We start from the raw sequence: 22,500 nt of genomic DNA on the forward strand, positions 1-22,500 counted from the left end.
GTTCGTGAGCGTGGCGGTAATGGCGTTGCGAATGCTGTGGTGTTTTTTATCCTTCTGTGTGGCGCTGCAATTGATCTCCCCCCAGAGGCGCCGTGTATTTAGCGATGTCACAGGTTAGTCTTACGAGCGGCCAGACTACTCTTATTCTTAAACGTCCCGTGGCCCAAGTAAGCACACATATTTGGCAAGGCTTTCGTGCGAGTTTTGTGGGCATTTTCAGGGGTAGTTTTATGACCCTGGTGGTAGTCTGATCCTTCTTCTATCGTAAGCCTAAAATATCCTCATGAAAACCCGACTGACCTCCTTTCTGGCCTTTAAAAATAGGTGCTGTGAGAAACGTAAGAGCCTGATAATACCAACCTATATATCACTTCCAAGAAACAACGTATGGTAAGGCCTTTCTTTGGTTACCTCACTGACTTCCAATTAACCCGCGGGAAGTGCAGTAACGGTGACTCCAGCCCGCGTAAGATAGATATGTAAGCAATGCCGGGGTCAACCTTAGCAAATTCCTCCAGCTATCGTCACTCCCGAAAACAACCATTGTCTATATAGCACGGACAGCGAGGTGGTAACGATGCAAGCTTAACTAATATTGAAAAAAAAAATACCACACACACACACACATACACACACACACACACACACACACACACACACACACACACACACACACACACACACACACACACACACACACACACACACACACACACACACACATACACACATACATGTTACCCAAAACAGACTGCATAAAAACAGAATCAAACACAGCCTCGAGAAGGGAAGAAGAACGAGGGACTGATTGTATGTATTTTTGCGGCGTACGTCAACTTGATTCTGAGTGGAGGATGAAAAGTTAAGAATATTCCCCCCGAAAAAGTTAAGAAAAGTTAGATTTTTATCCCACTTTTTTCTTTTACCAAGTGCATACCATACGCTCGAGGCTTTTCCGTGGCATTTACTACGCGCATTCCTAAGTGGTGGCAAGACACACACACACACACACACACACACACACACACCACCACCACCAGCTGCGTCACACGAGTCAACGACCTCTCTTTTTTTTTCTTCTTCTTCAACTTTCCGCCGTAGGAACTTATACTGGTTGAGTTTCATTAAATATTTCATCTCTCTTTCTCTCTCTAAAAAGGCCGTGTACGTCCCTTGGTAGAGGTGTGGAGGGCTGGGTTCTGGGTGGGTCGGCCGCCGTGTAGCCTATATTGCCAAGCTCGAGCCGCGAATAAAATGTCACTCCCCTGCTGCGAACCGCCTAATACCTGCCATAACCTCGCCCGCCCTGTTCAATACTGACACGCCTTACTTAATATATAGGGCCGCTGATACCATTGCTGTTGCTCCTTCTGCCTTTCCCCCAGCTGCTCCCTTTTCTTCCAATTCTCCCTCTCTTCCCCTATACTCCATAATTATTTCCTGAGAGAGAGAGAGAGAGAGAGAGAGAGAGAGAGAGAGAGAGAGAGAGAGAGAGAGAGAGCGTCGACATTTCCTGTGGTTCTCTAAAAGGTTAAGGATTTACAATTTATAACTTAAGACTTGCGACCTTCGCCTAGTCTTGGTGTGTGTGTGTGTGTGTGTGTGTGTGTGTGTGTGTGTGTGTGTGTGTGTGTGTGTGTGTGTGTGTGTGTGTGTGTGTGTGTGTGTGTGTGTGTGTGTGTGTGTGTACTGCGACTGTTGAAATTATTGCTACTGCTACTACTGCTACTACTATTATTACTACTACTACTACTACTACTACTACTACTACTACTACTACTAATAATAATAATAATAATAATAATAATATTTCTGCCACTACTACTTCTACTGCTGCTAATACCACTACTACTACTACTACTACTACTACTACTTCTATTGCTACTATTCCTATTACTACCTTTTCTAATGCAAAAAAAAAGAAGATAAACAGAGTAAAGCCATGGAATAAAAACAGGATATAATAAAAATAAGTAAAACTATAAAATGAAATAAAAATAAGAATATAAATAAATCTATCATACAGCCACCTCTTAAGCATACATTATCATTACCATCATCAGGAGCAGGAGGAGGAGGAGGAGGAGGAGGAGGAGGAGGGACAGACAGACAGACAGACAGAGAGAGTTCCTTGTGCTACACTCCTCTCTCTCTCTCTCTCTCTCTCTCTCACACACACACACACACACACACACACACACACACACACACACACATGCAGGCGGCGAAGGAAGGTCATAAAGGATGCAAAAATAATCCTGACAGGCCGTGAATTCGTTAGTAGGACCCGACGATGCCTGACTCTCTCTCTCTCTCTCTCTCTCTCTCTCTCTCTCTCTCTCAGGATGCTGTGATGAGGGGAGGGAAGGAAGGTGGGGAGGGGGAGGGCAGGTGACTCATGCTTCTCTCTCTCTCTCTCTCTCTCTCTCTCTCTCTCTCTCTCTCTCTCTCTCTCTCTCTCTCTCTCTCTCTCTCTCTCTCTCTCTTACTTAGCAACAGGACGTTAAAGGTTTTACGAGTTGAATTTTTCGTCTCTCTGTCTGTCTGTATATCTGTTTGTCTGTCTGTCTGTTTGTCCATCTCTGTCTCTCTATCTCTCTCAGCACAAAAAAGCCCGTTATATATAGACGCTGCTCCAACAAAAGAAAACAAAACAAAAGGGCAAAAAAAAAAATAGCAAAAAAAAAAAAAAACACTGCACTGACGAAGGAAAACACAACGAGAGGGAGGGAGAGAGAGAGGGCAGAAGAGAGAGGTCAGTTTCGGATATCTTTTTCAAGACACCTCGCCTCCTTCTCTTCCTAATTATTCGCTCATGATGTCGGTCAGCAGGGCGGCGGGTTACTGGAGTGCTGCACGCGCGCCTCTCCCTCGGCCACAGACGCTGCTGATCAATACCGCGGGAGGAATTATTCAAGCGCCGGAGCTGAGCAACGAGGAGGAGGAGGATGGGCCCGATGCAAGTTGGTGTTGTCAGACGCTTCCGCCGCCTCTCACATCAACCATTTCCATAGGCCGAGAAGGAGGGTAATCGGGTTGTAGTGAGTCTTTCTTCGCGTCCACGGTATAGAAGAAGGGTCAAACTAACAGAAGGGTTATAAGACTTTCTCATAAAATGCCCACAACTCCTAGGAAAGCCTTGTCAAATGTGTATTCTCAGACGCTTCCGCCTTTCACATTAGCTATTTCCAAAGGCCGAAAAGGAAGTTAATTGGGTTGGAATGAGTCTCTCTTCACGTCCACGGTACAGAAGAAGGGTCAAACTACCACCAGGCGCGTAAATCTACCCTGGAAATGCCCTCAGCGCCTACGAAAGCCATGTCAAATGTGTGTGCTTGGGAGCCTCAGATCCAAGCGAGCGGTGACCTGTGTCTATTGCTTATGTGGGCGCTCTTTACACGATGGTGAAAGGTCTATTTACGAGCGATAGAGTGAGTGAGCGAGTGAGAGACCTACAAATTAAGGCTTCCCTCCAGACGTCCTCTGTCAGACCAGCACCCTTAGGCCCAGCAGGTGCACATATAGCCGCCTAGCCCTGTCAGACCTCGAGTGAATATGACCTTAAATTACCTTCGCCCCGTCAGATCTGTTCCTCGCCTCTCTTTTTATCCAGTAACTTTCTCCAGCATCCCTTCCTCTTCCCCCTTCTCCCTCTTTCTGTCTAACCCTACACCCCTCACGTTCCCCCATCCTCCCTCCTCCCTTGTTTAAGATTATGACCTTAAACTCTGTGTCCCCTCAAATCTGCCTTTCGCCCCAGTTTTCCCACGTAAATTTCTACACCATCTCTTCCTCCTCCCCTTTCTCCCTCTTTCTTTCTGTCTCACCCCACACACACCCTCACCTCCCTCCCTCCTCCCCTGCTTAAGAAAATGACCTAAAGTTACCCTCTCCCCTTCAAATTTATTCCTCGTCTCTCTTTTTCCACGTAACTTTCTCCAGCATCCTCTTCTCCTGTACTCCCCATCCTCCCCCTTCTGTGTCTCAGCCAACCCCCCCCCCCCTCATGTTCCCTCCTACCTTCACCCCGTCATCCTCCCCTTCACCAGTAAAATCAAACACCCCACAGAGGAGTCCCCGGCCCCGTGTTTACCCCGCGGGCCACCCAGCGCCTCACACGCGGACAATGCTCCCCCGCCGACACCCGCGACCGCCCCGTCAAAGGTGTATTATGCCGCTGAGGATTAAGCCGACCCGCCCGTCCCCTCGCCCGCCCCTGCCCGTCCTTGCCCGCTGCACCTGGCTGGTCACCGGGGAGCCCATAACCTGTCCGTGTCCCTGAACGTAAACATACCCATGACCCAGCGCTCTCTCTCTCTCTCTCTCTCTCTCTCTCTCTCTCTCTCTCTCGGTCCGTCTGTCTGTTTGTCTCTTTTCTTTTTCATGTTAGTTTTTTGGATGTGTGGATCTTACTGTGTCATACCTACACACACACACACACACACACACATACACACACACACACACACAGGTAGCTATAAAGTGACCAACAGAAGCAGTGAGCAGGTAACAGCCAAGCCTATACGCATCTCCGACCACCGCCTTTTGTCCCTCCCTCTATCTCCAATCTTCATCTTCGCCTCGCCTTTTGTCCTCGGCCCTAAAGCCTAATCTGACGCCCCGCCCCTCCCCGCCCTCGCCTCCGTCCCCTTCCACGCGTATAATTCCTCCCCCATTGTCTCGCTCCTCCACTTATCTCCCCACAGCTTGTCTTGTATCGCTAAAACACCTCCTCCTCCTTCTCCTTCTCCTCCTTCTTACATCTCTACAAGGTGAATAGACATGTTTTACTCACGTGGGTCAGCGTGGCGCTCTCTCCCATCCTCCTGTGAGTGGTACATCTGCAGAGAACAAGGGAATATTATTACTATGCATAAGTGAAAGATTATTAGGGATTATTAAGTGTGTGTGTGTGTGTGTGTGTGTGTGTGTGTGTGTGTGTGTGGTGAAGCATGTCTGTATGGCACACTTAACATGTCTAAGGCAACAAACAGGGCGTCTCAGAGCAGAAAATGCACGTGTCGCTGTACCCAAGCAGGCCGCGGCACTGGTGACCCGCCTCTCAGTAACTATTTGTGGGAGTCAGGTTGGCGCCCACCGAAGTGTTTACACAAAGGGGCGGCGGCGGGGATGGAGGTGGGAGAGGCTTGGGGGGGTGAGCAGGTCCCCGTATCCTCCCAGCCGGCCACGCGCCGCTCCGCCTGCCCCGTGCCGCCCGGACTGCCCCGCGCCAGCCCTGTGTGTGTCAGGGTATTGCCCCCGACACCGTTGCTCAGGGAACATTACGTTAAGCACTTTTAATGCAACTGGTTTGGTTCCTCACACACACACACACACACACACACACACACACACACATATATACACACATATGCGCGCGCGCGGGCGCGACATGGGCCAGGCCTTCACGGCTGGCTGGTGGCGTCAGGGCTCGGGGCTCAAGTTTTTGCTTCCCGGGGTGACCGAGTGCGTCGTCACCCCGCCACGCGCTCAGCGGGGGAGGGTCTGTGATGGACCAGCAGACTGGCTGACTTAGTCCTCGGCGGCAGGTCTGACAAAGTGCTGCTGCATGGTCAAGGCACCGCCCCCCCCCTACTCTCCTCTTCCTGACTCAGACTCCCCAGTGTTATGAAGACAATAATGTAGGGAACCACAAAAATTATCACAGGTATCCAATTACCCGAATGTTTATTTTGATGTTAAACTGGCGGCCTCGTGGCGTCTGTTTACAAGGCAGTCACCAAATCCCAGCCACGTGCTGGTGGAGTCCTTCCCTGGGTCTGATTGGCCGCGGCCGTCCCCTCGCCCCGCCCCGCGCGCTGGCGGTTGTCAGCGAGGTATTTCTGACATAATCGCCACTTTTTAACTATCCAAGTTCACTGACACTTATTCCAGAACGTACGGAGGTAGTAATTTTTTTCTAAGCTGTCAAGTCTTTGAAAACCTTCTCAAACTGAAACTCAACAAGGAAACTTTTGAGGCCAGAGCTCTGCTGATGAGGGCGGGCTCTGCGTGCGCACCTGCCACACTCATCGGACCTGTTACTCGCTGCCTGACATCCTCCGAGAGAGGCAAGTTTGAGTTCAGTTCCCGCGCGGACGTGGTGGTGAAAAGACCTACTGGCAGCCTTGTGTCCGTGCCGGCAGTGCTTAGCCACACTCTCCAGTCATGATCAACTTGTTACACGCGGGAGCGGTACCGTTTGGCTACACGAGTGACAAAATTGAGAGCGAGTTCCCTGGCATCGAGGACTGCGTATCAACCGGGATGAGCTGCTACCACCTCCCCGACGTGCGAGGTGAGTGAACTCTGCCGCTGAGGGACACGAGGGACGTGGCTTGGGATAAAGCTTGGAGGTTTTCTTTAACTTTTACAACTTCTGGGACTGCTGGTTGTTAACAAAGCTGATCTGCTCCGAACGTTGTGTTATGAAAAACACCAAGTGCGTATTTGCGGTTTATGTGAAGGGTTGGCGCCAGCGGGGCCACGGCAGCACCTGTTGCGACTTGCCTCGAGACGTGGCGGGCGCACCGCGCCCAGGCCCCGCTGACCCCGGCCGGTGCTGGCCCACCCCACACCGCACAGGTGACCCCCGCACCACTGTCACCTCGTCGCCTCGGCTCCAGCGTGTGTCTGCAGCACTCTGTCGCGGCTGACGCAACGCTTGACGTTGCAGTCTTACCCAGCAGGAGTCTCACCAAATCATAAGTAGGAGGCGCCCGTTGTTACAGCACAAAGTATTCAGCATCGCTACAATAATAACATTTTACTTGAACAACGTGAAGTTAGTGTTGTGGTAATTTCGATGTTTGTGAACTCTGAACGTGTTTGTGCAGGCCAGCCAGGTGCGTGGTAACCCTTGCTCGTACGCCGAATGACGCACCAGGCTCGGCGGAGATACCTGTTGAAGTTTATCATGTTTGGTGGATGTTTTACTTTCATTAACGCTAGTTGAAATCAAACGCATATACATATATATATACGCATATCTATACATATACGAGCTTGCAGTCAGAGGGAAAGAAATCACGTCCTTACCCCGAGGAGCAATAATACACGTAATGTTCTTCCTCTCCTTACACTCTTGACTAATAATGAGGTCACTAGGATGCCGGGCACGAGGCTCAACCTCCCGCCTGTCTCCTTACTTTAGAGCTCTCGATCATCAGTCAGGTCACGTCATTAGTAAACTCCACGGTGGATGTTCCTCCTTCCTGAATTGCAATAACTTGAGCCGAGCACTTCACGGGCGCACCTCACTGACTCCAGCACACCACACACCTCCACTCACCTCTCGCCCTCGCTGCTGGGAGATGCTGAAGTGAGTGGCCCGCGGCGGTGTTCTGTGCGGAGACTAACATGGAACACTCCGTTGTTGTTTTTGTTCACTGATAACATTCTGGCTCCTGAGGTGACAATTGCGTGGAGTCATGGCCAGTGTGTGCTTTTCATGACGCGATGAGAGAATGACAAATTGTGTAGGAAATGGCAGTAGGCTTTGTGGGACGCGGGGAGGTCAGTGCTGTGTGCTGCGGCTGAGAAAAAAAAAAGTCGCTGTTCTTATGTTGACGTTCACAGCTCAGTGCTACTCAGCGTGTGTAAGTAGCAGTGGCAGTAATCATCGTTGTGGTGACATACATATACTTTATCGCTATGGTTTTAATGACTGTCAATTGTAAAGTAGAGAGATCTGGTGCTATCTTGGACATCCCCCCACACGTTAAGACCGTCCCTAATTAACACCTCATCGCAATGTTAAGTGATTGATTTCTCATTAAACCTTATAAATATCAGCAAGGTTGAGCAAGTTTCATGAAGGCAACAATTCATGTCTTTAGAATTGACAAGTTGTTGTGTCAGCTTCCTCGAGCGTCTCTCTGCAACTTGCCCGCGGGGTGGAGGCGGTGACGCTGCCGCGCCTCCCAGACAGGTTCAACCGGACTGTGTCTCTTCCCTGACCGAGGCGGCTGCACCTGCCTGGCTCACGGTACGTCAGCCCCGGGCGGCCGCCTCGTCAGGCAGTGGCTGTCCACCTGGAGGGTCGTCCCGGGCCGCCGCGCTGCGTGTCAGCAGGTAGACGCGTGCTTATTACTGAAGCTCGTGGTTGTTACAATCTGCGTAATTGTTTTGTTTTATAACCCGTCATTAGTGTTGCACGACAATGTGACGGAGTGACAGGTGAGCGCCGCGGCCAGGTGTGCGGCTAATGGGCGTCCCTCCCCTCCGACTCATGCTTTATGGATATTGCAAAACTGTTTCCCAATAATCCTCTAAATGTTGTGTCATGACGCTGGGGCGGCACGGCACACGGTTCCTTGAGCGCCGTTTTGTACCCGTGCACCGTGTGTCTCGTGAGGGCCTCAGCGCGCCCTCCCTGCCCATCTCTGCCTCACGGTGCAGCCTGACCACTGGCACGGTGCCCTCCTTGCTAGTGTGCAGTGCCTTCCTTTCAGGGTGAATTGAAAGATCACAGCCACAGTAGTAACGGTATTTTCCTTGTGTTTGTCTAGGCAACCCTTGGGCCAACTAACAGTGACTGTCACACCCGTCATGTCTGCAGGTGTTCATTGTTGCACCACCTCAGGAAAGCAAACATCGGCGCGGTGACCTTTGACATTACTTACTATATATAGAGAGATAGGTGGTAATGACTAGGCGTGTGTTTTCTTAATGGGAGGGTGACTGACTCCCTGTTCTCTCTCTCCCCAGCAGGCACCTTCCCGCTGCCCGACGTCATTCTGAGCAACACGCCGCCGCCATCCCCGCTCCGCCGTGCCCGTTCCTGCCACGCCTTCTTTCCTGAGAAGACTCAGATTCAGCCCCCGTCTCCCCTGACACCGCCAGCCACACCCGGAGCCGCCTTTGACGGAGACGCTGGGGTGGAGGCTGCCCAGGCAAGCCTGAGCCACATTCAGGAGGTGCGGCGTCGACTGCTGGGCAGCTTCTCTGTCAGCCCACGCAACCTACCCCAGCTCTCCTGGCCCCTGCCACGCCCCCCTAACCCGCCGTCTGCTCGCGGGGCGACCAAGGAGGAGGTCAGCGCTGCCCCGGAGATGAGGAGGAACCTGAGGCAGGAGCTGGACGGAGAGGTCCTTGGTGAGGAGCAGCAGCGGTGGCGGCTCGTCGGGGGAGAGCTGAGGATGGTTGCGGACCAGTTTCAGCTCAACAGATCAAAGGTGAGGAAGAATATCCTGTCTTTTTCACCTTCCCTTGACCCCCACTACGCTCCATTCGCCCCTCATCCCGCGGCCATTCCCTCTCCTCCTCCCCCCCGCACCAGTGTCCGAGTGGACGCACGTGTGTGGGTGGGAGGGAGGGGCGCGTGCACGTGGTGGTCACTCCGTGCGGATAATGACTTCATCTCATTAATTATCGTCGCGGACCGTACAGGCAGGGGAGGGGGGAGGCGTGGGCCGGTAACAGCTACGGGAGGGAGGGCGAAGAGGCCTGAGACAAAAGGGAAAACAACCAAATAAGTTTGTCATCCAAGTTGAACATTAATATTACGCTCCTCTCGCCACGCCTTCCTGTACTCAACGGTGTTGTGGCGCGTGTACTCCACGGAGGGTTCACGCCACACTCGCCAGGGCGAGGTGAGGGCCCGGCTGGCCCGCGTGACAGGAAGACGATAGCGGCCAGCCATCTGACGCCGCGGTGCTGCCGCCAGGCGAGCACGGGCTTAATGGGTCAGTGACTCGCTCAGGTAATCGCTCGTTAATCCCATAATTATAATATGATAACGAGGCGCACGTGCGCCTGTTTCACCTCCGCCACCTGCACCAACAACGCCCGCTCGTCTCCCCGATTAGTTCAGGGTGACATATTTTCATTTGTAATTATCCTAATGCGATGACATCTGTGCGGGACTCCCGATGCTGATCGGATCGGCGCCCCGCGGTGTGAGGCGGCTTGATGAGGCCCGGCACGGGGAAGGGAGCCGCCGGCACCGTCAAGGGAGGCAACGTGCGTGCTCGCCTCGAGAGCACGCTCGGTGGCTCGGTGGCTTGTGGCGGAGGCAGGGTGACGGAGGGAAGTGGGGGTGAGGTGCGAGGTTCAGCGTGACGCTGGCGGAGGACTGAATCAGAAGCACATTATCTATAAGGCCATCAGGCGCAAAGCAAATGTAACCATAAACTCTTGCTTTTTCATCATTAACTTACTTGTGTAGCACAGACTCAGTATGCACAATAACTTGACTCACACTTTGTCACAGTCCCCGAGTCCAGTCCTCAGCTTTACCCCAACACACCCCGACCCAAGTTTGTAATAATGTTTCCCTCTCTTTGCAGGCGTCCGGCAAGGCCAGCAGCGAGGTGGCCGCCCACTCCGCGGCGCCGGCTATCCTGGGCAGGTGCCTCGCGGCATCCCTCATCTGCCTGGTGTGGTGGCGACTCTACAACAAGCTGCGCTGATTCGCCGGGGCTCAGCGGCGCTCGCCTCTTCATCGCGCCACCTTGGGCTTGGTAAAGGTCTGCAAGGACCACGAAGGAGGTCCCATCTTCATTGCCTGCTTCAGTGACCTTCGCGTCAAAATTTGTCAAGGGTGCGCGTGGGGGCGGCGGCCGAGACGCTGGTGAGGCGTCGCCCCTCGAGCGCCGCCGCCCCGCCACTTGGTTCCTGCCACTAAATGACTGCCGCTTTGGCGCCCCTCGGGGCGCAGCAACAAGGACTGTGTATATGTATGAAGCTTGTGAACGATGCCTTCAAAAAGGACTGTTCCTTTGGATTATTGTCAAATTTCGTTCAAGGTTGTCAAAGGAGTTTGTTTCAAGTCTGAAGTAGACTCTGGGACAGTTTAGCAAAATGTTGCTATTTTTTTGGAGCCACGTTGCACGGACTCTAGACAATTGTTTTCTATGACTCGTATAGACGTGGATATTTGTACAGATGCTTCGCTCCTCTTTTTGTTTCCTTTTAGAGTAGTTAACGTAGCTGTTAAGGTTCATATTTTGATAAGATCGTGTGTAAGACGTCCAAATCTCCCAACTAACTGTTCCATCCCGTCAAAGTCACACCACACCTCTGCCCGCTGTCTTTCATTACGGAGGAAGTCTCTCATAAGCATCGAGGGGGAGAGGAGGTTCACGCGAGTTGCCCGACCTTCTCTGTCTGTCTCTCGAGGCACCTCACCGCGGGCCCTCGAAGTCAGAGGACGCTGCGTGGGTGCTCTCGCTCCTCCTCGACCTTGAGAGAGTTTGAAAAATAATTCACTCGAGGGATTTTCATGCCAAGCTAAAGTGTGAAGGTTTGGGAGCGAGTCTTGTTAGGCGCCACGAGTCTGTGGCGAAGGCTGAGGCCAGAGCGAGGAGGGTCACGCTCGGACCTGAGGGTGTTGTGAGTCGGGTGTTCTGTATATTCTGACTTGGGTGGTGAGTAAGCTTAGGCCAGGAATTCATCCTCGGCCAGATTCGGTGTGTCACTGAGCCGGGCCAGATCACCACTGCCGCTGCCTCTTGATCTCACTAGCCATTAGAAGCGTTTTTTTTCCGCTCAGTGCTGGACTACCAGTCTTTCAGGGGAGGAGTCCGCTCCGCCCCCTTACCTGTAAGTGTTTCGTGGGGGTTCTTTGGCGCCTCACACTTAATGTAAATGTCTTTCAAGATAGGCATTAAGGTCAGTCAGGGGGCACTGTCTCGCCCGCCTGTAGCCTAAGCTCTTTCAGGGGGACGCCGTCAGTCTCGGGTGAGAGAGGCGACGTCCTCCCGTTAGCCATAAGATTTGAGGAAGACAAAATTTCGCTTTGGGACGCCTTGGGAGTATTATCCTTTGTAATAAACGCCAAATTACTGCTTGCGGCGGGACCAAAACCTTAGAGTCATCTTTGTGAACCTGCAGTAATGTTGGAGAAATACATGCTGTGCTTTCATAAGGTTCAGGGCGTGCTGCCTCTCAGGAAATTTTGTCTTCTGTTGGTGTAAAAGACAGATTTTATGGTGCTGTACAGAACAATTAGCAATATGACTATGAACACTGGCTGGCAACTCTGATGCGGACGGAGGAAACAAAAGACTGCGGGAACATCATCCCAACTCTGAACACAATCAAAACAAAATGGTTATAATATAATATTTTGCCGTGAATTTCTTGCTTCATTGCAGACTTTCGGTGCACGACACACAGCGACAGGAATGAGTGAGTGCGTGTGTGTGTATGTGCGGGGCGCCGTCCGGGTCAGAGTGCCAAGTCTGTGTCACGTTCATCAAAGCTACGTGACGTGATACTCGTGTGGGGCCGCGGCGGGCTGACCAGAGCCCCGCCTCGAGGCCTGGCCAGCCCAGGCCAGGGCCCCGCGCCCCTCCCAGCACTGAGGGACACTTTATTTGCTCCCGGAAGTGATTTTTTTCCTTTGTTTCTGTCCATATGTTTACGTAAGGCAACGAGACCTGCATGTACGGAGAACCTCTCTTTGTTGTGTATGATTTTATGTTAAAACTTGAAGGAAAAATGGTTACAGGAAACGAAGAGCCAGTGACTTCCGGTCCTTCTGTGCATCTGTAATGACTGTGTGTGTGTGTGTGTGTGTGTGTGTGTGTGTGTGTAAGAGAGAGAGAGAGAGAGAGAGAGAGAGAGAGAGAGAGAGAGAGAGAGAGAGAGAGAGAGTCCTGGTGCAATAGTTTCCTATTGCACCAAAGAGACTTGTTTTCGGTGTTTCATTCCCGCCTTCACGGCTCTGTCTCCCTGCCCCGCGGGGTGTGTTCAGCCCCGAGGGGCATCTCTGCTTAAGGTTCACTTGCTTCAGGCGCCACTTGACATTTTATTATTTTTTGTGTATTAATTTTAAAGTAATAGATTTATGGAGTGATCTTGTGCATCTCCTTCCTGTTCTGTCGTTTTACTCTCACACACACACACACACACACACACACACACACACACACACACACACACACACACACACACACACACACTCCTTCCTGTACCGCTCCTCTCTAGTCAAGACACTTCACCGTATAAAGACATCCGACCTGGTTCTGTACCGAGGGCGTGGTAACCGATGATCTCACGAAGCCAAAACGCCGCCGCCGAGGCAGGAGCGCCGGAATTCGGTGTTCCGCGCTCCAGCCGCCGCGGTGATCACGTATCGACATTGTGGTGTGAGCAAAACACTGTGCAATAACTTGTGTCATAGCAGCACCGCCGACCATGCAGCCAGCCACCGCACGGGAGTTTGATGTAAGCTATTTTTCATTGACCTAAAAAAAACTATACTATTTCCTTGTGTACGTATGTGTTTTGCAGTGTTCTCAATTTTTGTACGATACATTTAGGCTACCATGTGTAAATAAATATTGGAAGTAGACGGTCTGCAACTTTCTTCTCCGCCCCCCCCCCCCCCCCCCTGCTCCCCGTGGATCACCTCTCTTTTTCTTAGAGCAAGGACAAAAAAAAAAAAAAATTAAAAATCGAAGAATACACCAATACTGTTTGTTACTTTGGGTGAATAATAATGCAAGTGATATGCAATTAATTTTAATTGAGCGGCTAAGTGCTTCTAAAAAGATCAGTTGGTACAACGAAATATACACAAGTTATATGTAGTAGTATTATATATACCAATGTGTGCGTGTGTCTGTTGAAGTGGTTGAAGTCTCAGGCAACTCAAAAGAGTGACGCAGCAGAAGATGGGATGGGGCAGCAGCAAGGAGCCCTGGTGAGCGGCGGGCACACTAACCAGGGGAGGGGCACATTAGACTAGAGGGATGAGTGGCGTGGTCTGGGGGGTTCATTGTCGAGGTCGGTCGGCGAGCCATGTGTGTTGAGTAACGGTAGAGTCGCGTCCCTCGTCACTGGGCATCCCGCCACAAGCTCCATCTGCAACAACAGTAACAACCTTTATTGCTACAGCTACGGATGCTACTACTACTACTACTACTACTACTACTACTACTAATAATAATAATAATAATAATAATAATAATAACAATAATAATAATAATAATACTGCTACCACTACTACTGCTACTACCACTACTACCATTACTACTACTACCACTACTACTACTATTACTACTACGACCACCACCACCACCAATACTTTGTGAGCACGTCTGTAGCTGGAGGAGGAGGAGGTATGTTTGTTGTCTTTGCTACACACTTCACAAAGCAACTCTCTGAATTATGATAGTGACGGGTCTTATCTGTTCATCTCTCACCAGTCATGAAAATTTTACCGAGCAAGGAGCAGTAATTGATGAACACAAATATGTGCACCGAGGTATGGGCGGACAGCCAGTCACATGACGGAGCGTAAGTGAAAGCTAACCCAGACCGTGAGCCGTCTCAAGGCCATGGAGTGTTGCCTTCTGCACGCCTTTTGTCCTTTGTCATCTTCATCGGGTAATTCCAGTTCAATATCTGTCAGGATACACGAAGAGCCTCACAACACTCATAAGGGCCGGATGTGTCACTTTCCTTGGACGGGTCGAATCATGGCCTACGAGGGGGCCTTGGTTGAATGCACTCACTGACCTAGTGAACGCCTCGCCGTGCGCCGGCTCGACTCACGACCTGCACAATTGACTACCAGATCACTTGTCCTATGTGTGGTCATGAAACATAGATGACCTGCCTGTCAGGCTCACTACCACCACGAATACTAATGCAAACACTAACACTAATATCTTTGCTAATATAATCCCCACTTCCAAATTTACGGTTTACCAAAATGCTAAATATTTTACCTGCGAAGGAGAAAGGCACTGATGATGAGGCAGAGGATGAGGTAGAGGACGTGGCCCAACACTCCGAGCGTGGCATAGACGGCAAGGGCGTGGAGGAGCAGGACCATGCCGATGATGGCGTCGAGGAGCGGAAGAATGACTCTGACCAGGATACGTCGGCCGTGGAAGAGTATGATGAAGTAAATACATATCCACAAGATGGGGCGAACTACAGCGTTGCCATGTCTCCAATCCGATCGTCCCATCGCCTCCACCGCCTCCTCTTCAACAAAGCCCATGCTGAGTGCCATCGCCTGCAGTATAGGGCCAGAGCTAGCACTCGGGCAGGCACTTTCCGTCGAGTCTGGTAAAAACTCTTCTTCATGTATTGTCTGGGTAACACAAGTCTTCTTTTATCTTTTGGAACGGTCACAGCCACAGGTGTTGCACATTACCACAGGAGTCTAGCACCCACGGGTGTTTACAAGGCACTCTGGTGCTCACTCATCGAACACCGACGAGTGAGTAAGAAGTTTCCTCCTTTGCTCTCTGGTAGCACCTGGTAACTGCCAACGCAAGGCGAGCGGCGACACGTGGTCTGCCGAGAGTGAGTGTGTGTCACGCCCGCCCAAGGCGAAACGTTTCTTCAGGAGGACGGTGGCCGAGCGACGTCATGAGCTAAGCAAGGGATTAAATAAAGTTGGATGCTTCGCTTCTCTTGGAAAATAGAAGACAAAACGAGACCCAGCGATTTGGTAACATGACGCAATGCTAGTGGAGAGTCAGGCAAGTCTTTTTCAAGATGCTCCAGCTCAGAGGCGAAACAAACACACACACACACACACATGCAGGGGATCTACCGTGACCACACCTGCATGGAACGTCAGCTGCCTGAGTCATCGCCGCTGGCAGACGGGGCGCGGGGTGACGGTGGTGGATATGTGCTATTCCTGTTAGTGGGTACTATCACACAACCGGATGATGAAGTCTGTAAACTTATCTGACGGAGTATTATCAACGCCTACGCTTGAGATTGTGAGTATGCGTGCGTGCGAGCGTGTGTGTGTGTGTGTGCTACAAATATCCAGGTTACACAGAAAGCGGACGAACAGCTCTGTATGTTCGTTTGTTTGTTTAACTCTCTCTCTCTCTCTCTCTCTCTCTCTCTCTCTCTCTCTCTCTCTCTCTCTCTCTCTCTCTCTCTCTCTCTCTCTCTCTCGATCCTTTGCAAGACTGTATTAACGGACTTCACTAAGGACATGAGTTTATGAGAACGCCCTATAGTGACGTCACACAGCGGGTAGCCTGCTGTCATTAATTGTCTAGAGATGAACAGGCGATTCTGCTGCGCCTCTATTTTCATCATCATTATCGTTGGTGTGTTTAAGGGAAATATTCTTAAACAGATCGGCGAACAAGCACACACATTTGACCAGGCTTTCCTAGGAGTTTGTTTGGGCATTTCCAGGGGTAGCTTAATGACCCTGGTGGTAGTATGTCTCTTCTTAAACCAAAGCAAACACTCATCATCTCCTCTTTGGCCTTTGGAAATAGTTGGTGTAGGAGGCGGAAGCGACTGACAATACCGACCAAAATGTTTCCTTCAACAAAGCGCCGAACATGAAGCAACGAGACTGCGACAAAATTAGTAGGAAGCGACGTGACGAGAAGCGAAAGGAAGGAGTGGAGTCAGAGTGTGCGGGAGCTGTTCTGAGAATCTGACCACGGGAGCGGAGGGGAAATCCAAGAGTTCCTTCAAAACGTATCTAAGCAAGACAGTGACCAGCAACGCTCTATACATGTCGCCTCCTGTTGGTGGGAGGAAGACTGACGTTTACGCTAAAACAGGTGGATTCTATGGTGACTCCTGCTCTATCAAGGTAGCATGAACGAATATATGACTTGTTTAGTAAAGAGAGAGAGAGAGAGAGAGAGAGAGAGAGAGAGAGAGAGAGAGAGAGAGAGAGAGAGAGAGAGAGAGAGAGAGAGAGAGAGAGAGAGAGAGAGCATCCTTGGAGTAGAACAAATGTCTCGTTCATTCATTCATTCATTCTCTCTCTCTCTCTCTCTCTCTCTCTCTCTCTCTCTCTCTCTCTCCTAATAGTAACAAACCACTATGTAAGAACCCTCACACGCGCTCCCTTACCCACCCCACCCTTGCCTAACTTCTCCCCTTTAATGGTAGTATTGTCCTAAAGAAGAGCCGCGGCCCCCATGGAAGTGAGTGAGGCTCGTAAAAAGGAGAAGGAAAAAAACGAGGATTAAAATTATAGCAGCGTCCCATTAAAAACAGTGTTCCGAAAAACATGGGAACGCGGCATAAAAAAAAGGGTATTTTAATTTATGGCGTGAGGAGGAAGGGAGAGAGAGGGAGAGAGGGAGGGTACTGGGTCTATATACTACAAGAGAGAGAGAGAGAGAGAGAGAGAGAGAGAGAGAGAGAGAGAGAGAGAGAGAGAGAGAGAGAGAGGGGGGGGGGAGGTAGAGAGGGAGAAAAAGCCACTGAAATGATGTCCCTATAATTATGTTTCTCGGTTGTATGTAGATTCTTTTTAATTTATGCGTCCATGTAACTTTTTTTTTCGGGGGGGAAGGATCGTTCATAAACTACGTAATGTAACGCTCTTTGAGGCCTTTATCTTTTTAGGCCTCAACACATTCCCCTGTAACACTTTGGTTGGTAAGGCTGGAAATGAGATCAATCGGGTTCTAATGAGCGTTTTTTTGAGGTTCACGGTAGCTACAGAAGAAGGGTCAAACTACCAATGGGCCCATAAAACTACCCTTCGAAATGCCCCCCACAACTCCTCCTATGAAAGCCTTGTCAAATATATGTGTACCTGGGCGTATAAATGTTTAATGGCCCTATTGTAACACAGTTTTCATCGCTTCCCCAACGCAGTATCATTATTAATCCTTTCCCCAAACTTTCAGCCATAATATTCACTTCCTCGTATCTCGAAAGGAAGGAAAATGTTGTGGCCTTGAAGCGAGTGTTCCCGCCTTGCATAACAACACTCAGCTTGGGAATGCGTGAGAGAGGGGAAGGAAGGGGAGGGAGAGGAGTGTGAGGGAAGGGATTGGAGCGGTGAGGGTGGGGAAGGGAAGGCAGTGGGAGGAGTAAAGGAGGGATTGGGGCGGTGAGGGAGGGGAAGGGAAGGCAGGGAGAGGAGTAAAGGAGGGATTGGGGCGGTGAGGGAGGGGAAGGGAAGGCAGGGAGAGGAGTAAGGGAGGGATTGTGGCGGTGAGGGAGGGGAAAGGAAGGCAGGGAGGGGGAGTAAGGGAGGGATTGTGGCAGTAAGAACATAAGAACGTAAGGAGTCTGCAAGAGGCCGGTTGGAGAGGAGGGAGGCTGAGAAAGGGTTAGGGAGGGCACAGAGAGCGGAGAAAATGAATGAACGAATGAGAAAAGGCACAAAAAAACGAGGACATGAATTAAACAAAGAAGCGAAATAAAAATAAAAACCTTACCTATAAATAACTCAAGCCGTAACAACATACACACACACGCACACACATACAAACACACTACCCCCTCTACCCCCCTACACACAAGCCCCCCCCCTACCACCACCCCTACACACCAGTACTATAATCCGTCCGTCATCAACATTCTGGCCGGCTCATACACTCTCTCCCAGTAGGTAATCGTGCCATTAGTAAATCATCAGCGCGGGGAACAGGGCGGGAGAGGGGGCCGTTAGCCTGCATATGGCCCACTTGTCGCCCTTCCAAGAGGACCTGTACTATGCACTTTACGAGGTGGAGTTGAGGAGGGCGCCCGGTGTAGATAGACAGACAGATACGTCCCAACGATGTCTGTCTCCCTCTTCCTCCTCCTCCTCCTCCTCCTCCGTCTCTTTCTCCACCACCACCACCACCGACGACGCAACCCACTGTGACTCATGGTTTAGGAGAATTGGAGGAGGAGGAGAAGGAGGAGGAGGAATACATAGGAATACATAGGAAGAACAGACACCAGAAGACCTATCGGTCTATGGCGAGGGTGTCTGTTTACTACCACTACTACTAGTAATCTACGTGTGGTAGGACAGGACAGAAAAGATGAGGGCTCCTCCCCACCCACCTCTCCCTCCGGCAACGTGCCGGCAGGAAATAGTTAGAAGAGAACACCATGTACCTTTAAGGAAGAAAGGGACATGGAAATTTTACAGTAAAGAGAGAAATAAGAGGAAATTACTACCCTTAATTTACACTACTGGTAACATAAGCTGTGGGGAAAAATGACTTCATTACATAAGAACATAAGAACACAGAAACACTAGGAGAATGGAAGAGGACGAGTGGCCTACACAGGGCAGCCTCAGGATCCCCCCTAATACTCACGATGGGTGAGGTGTAGTTTCAGGGGCACAGGTTGAGGCTTGATCCTCGTTTTACCGGCGGTACTAGGCACGGCACCAGTAACCTGTCACCTTACTGCACCCACACCTCACTCCACCTGTCATGCGGACATTAACTGTTGCTTTACTCTATTGTTAACTTACGCTACTTGCAATCTAGGTTGTGGGGGAGAATAATATGAATTTAGGTTGACGTCTTGCTGCAATCTGTCTGAAAACATACGAAGAAGGGTCAGTATAATCTTATATCCCTGAAGTACTTATCCAATGAAGACTTGAAGCTATTGATACTCTGTGCGCTAACAACTGACGGTGGGAGTCTATTTCAGTGATCGACGACTCTATTATTGAAAAAACTTCTGCACACCAATGTGTTACATCGGTTTCCCTTTAACTTCATACCGTTGCTGCGTGTTATTGTGTTGGTGTCTCTCTGAAATAGACTATCTGGGTTAATATTGTCGAATCCATTAAGGATTTTGAACACTTCAATTAAGTCCCTCTTATCCTTCGCTTTTTTAGGGAAAACATATCTAAACGCTTTAAACGCTCGTCATATGGCAAGTTTCGGAGCGCTGGAATTTGTTTGGTTGCTCGTCGCTGTATCCTTTCTAGCAAAACTTGATCTTTGATATAGTTCGGTGACCAGAACTGAACGGCGTATTCTAGGTGTGGTCTTACAAATGCTAAATATAATCTCTTCATAAGTTCGGGTGATTTATAATCAAAGTTTCTTGAGATTAATCCTAACATCATATTGGCTTTTTATTCGCTGCAGAACATTGATCACTCATTTTAAGAGTGTTACTGATAATAACACCAAGATCCTTTTCTTGTTTTACTTCGCTGAGCTCATGTCCTTGAATCTGATATTTAAAGTTAGGATTTTTTTCACCTATGTGCATTACTTTACATTTATTTACGTTAAAACTCATTTGCCATTTTTCGCTCCAGTCGGCAAGTCTTATTAAGTCTGATAGAATCTTTTCGCAACTTTCACTGTTCATTACCGTACCTCCTAATTTGGTGTCGTCGGCGAATTTGGCTACTTTTGATAGAATATCAGTTTCTAAGTCGTTCACGTAAATTATGAATAGTGTTGGCCCCAGAACCGAACCTTGGGGCACGCCACTGGTGACGGGTTGCCAATCCGATGCTTCACCATTAAGAACTACACGCTGTTCTCTGTCGGTGAGCCAGTCATGAATCCACGCACATAGATGGTCGTTAATACCGTAGGAACGCAGTTTAGAAATAAGTCTAACGTGAGGAACTTTATCAAACGCCTTCTGAAAATCTAGGTAAATTACGTCATATGGGCTTAGGGCGTCCCAACATGTATAAACATCGTTGACAAAGTTAATAGGTTGGTAAGGCAAGACCGATTACTACGAAATCCGTGCTGACTATCAGTTATCAAATCATTTGTTTCAAGGAAAGTGATCATTTTATCCCTGGTTATTTTTTCGAATAGTTTAATTAGGACAGACGTAAGGCTGATAGGACGATAATTACTGGCTTGTTTTTTATCTCCTTTTTTAAAGATCGGGGTAATATTGGCCTTTTTCCACTCGAGAGGCACACTGGCCTGTGCTAATGACTTGTTGAATATTAATGTTATGGGTAATTCTAGCTGTTGACTACATTCTCTCAACACGGGAGGAGATAAATTGTCGGGGCCCGGAGATTTATTTGGATCTATTTTCTGCAGGTACGGACTCACTTCGCTGATATCAATGTCGGTCAATGCAAGCTTATGTTCTTCAGGGCCTTGAAAATTTTTCTTCGGGGCTGGAATCGATGTCATGTTCTCTTTTGTAAATACGCTACTAAAGGTTGAATTTAGGACCGACGCCATGCCTTTATCATCACTAATCGTATTGCCACTTAATAGTAGTGGGCCGATATTATTTTTAACAGTTTTTTTGTTTCTTATGTAACTCAAAAATAACCTGGGATTTTTCTTGGCATCAAGTGATATTTTCATCTCATATTCGCGTTTCTGTTTTCTGATTTTCCTTTCGCACTCTCTCTTGACATTGATGTAATTAGTATGATCCTGTGGATTATGTGACAGTTTATATTTCTTATACAGTTTTCTTTTTTCGACGATGATTTTTTGTAGGTAATTATTCATCCACAACGGTTTTTGATTATCAGTCCTTCGTGGCTTGAGTGGAATGAATTTATTTACACTCGCAGTGATTTGTGCAGTAAAACGATTATACATTTCTTGAACGCTGACGTTGTTGAGCAAATGATTCCAATTTACCGAAGCCAATTCTCTTTTTAGGTCCATAAAATTTGCTTTACTATAATTAGGTATTAAGAATGAGTTTGCTCGTGCTTTTGTTTCAATATTTAAAACGTATCAGATTATGTTGTGGTCACTGGTTGCAAATGGCTCGCCTACCTCACACGCGGTTATGAGGTGGTTGTCGGTCGTGAAGACTAAATCCAGAATGTTATTTCCTCGCGTCGGCGCGGTAACTGTTTGATAAAGAAATGTATCTTGCGCAAAATTTAATAATCTAGTTCCTTCCCTGTCGGCAGATAGTGCAGACCAGTTAACAGAGGGGGTTATTGAAGTCGCCGCATATTACTGCATTTCTGTTTCTGATAATTTTATTTATCTCTGCGTAGAGATTTCCATCAATGTCTTCATTTGATTTAGGAGGTCGGTAAACTACGCCCAGAACATACATTTCATTAAATATCGTAGCATTTACATAAAATGAATCATAAGGAGGAAGAGGAGGAAGAGGAGGAGAGGGTTAGACCAGGGATGGTGGACGGAAAAAGTGCTTCTCATGACTCGTTGATTAGATATAGTATGTTAGGTAAGTTTTGGGGACTCTCTCTCTCTCTCTCTCTCTCTCTCTCTCTCTCTCTCTCTCTCTCTCTCTCTAATCAGCATTATCTTCGGTGCTATCAGCGTTAACATTTTCAACACAACGAAAGTCCGTGTTTTCTCCCTCGCTTCGTTACTGTCTTACGCCCAGATTCTTAAGCGCGTCGGGCTCCCACTACGACTGCTTCCCAAGGCCACAGAGATTACCCGGATTTCCTGGAGTGAATTTCCCGTTCATGACGCAGACGTCGTGTAGAAGCTATCACTAAGACATCACAAAACAGTCCATGAATAGCCCAGCAACTTCTACTATACGAGGGGCTTTCCAAACAGGCGAACTGAAGCGCCGGAGCTTAATTAAGTTGGTATTCTTAGACCCTCCCGCCTCTCACATCAACTATTTCCAAATGCCGAAAAGGAAATCAGCCGGGCTGTAATAAGTGTTTTTTGTAGGTCGATGGCATAGAAGGAGGGTCAGACTACCACTAAGGTCATTAAACTACCTCTGGAAATGCCCAAAAAAAACTCCTGCGAAAGCCTTGTCAATTATGTGTGAGCTTGGCCGGCGAAATGTTGAATAAGATGACCCTCCAATATTCTGCTTCCAACATCAACTATTTCCAAA

General features: G+C 49.1%; 1 protein-coding gene and 1 long non-coding RNA gene across 5 annotated transcripts in view; one reads left to right on the top strand and one right to left on the bottom strand.

Annotated features, from left to right (window-relative positions):
- LOC127004679 (uncharacterized) overlaps positions 1–13,300 on the top strand; it is a 90,741-nt gene extending 77,441 nt beyond the window's left edge. Inside the window, exons 1-3 of one of the 4 annotated variants that reach the window (XM_050872770.1) lie at positions 6,044–6,298; positions 8,713–9,176; positions 10,290–13,300. In XM_050872770.1, coding sequence (XP_050728727.1) covers positions 6,169–6,298; positions 8,713–9,176; positions 10,290–10,412 — 717 coding nt within the window. In that variant the 5' untranslated portion in view covers positions 6,044–6,168 and the 3' untranslated portion in view covers positions 10,413–13,300. Of the gene's footprint in view, positions 1–6,043; positions 6,299–8,709; positions 9,177–10,289 lie in introns of those variants that run through there. The other 3 variants (XM_050872768.1, XM_050872771.1, XM_050872769.1) reach the window with 3 other exon arrangements.
- The window catches only part of LOC127004683 (uncharacterized), a 74,896-nt gene continuing 65,226 nt past the window's right edge, over positions 12,831–22,500 (bottom strand). The window contains exon 2 of the long non-coding RNA XR_007757922.1: positions 12,831–12,910. This is a non-coding gene — a long non-coding RNA (uncharacterized LOC127004683). The remainder of the gene's footprint in view (positions 12,911–22,500) is intronic.

Source organism: Eriocheir sinensis, chromosome 28 (assembly GCF_024679095.1).
Source record: "Eriocheir sinensis breed Jianghai 21 chromosome 28, ASM2467909v1, whole genome shotgun sequence".
Lineage (NCBI taxonomy): Eukaryota > Metazoa > Arthropoda > Malacostraca > Decapoda > Varunidae > Eriocheir > Eriocheir sinensis.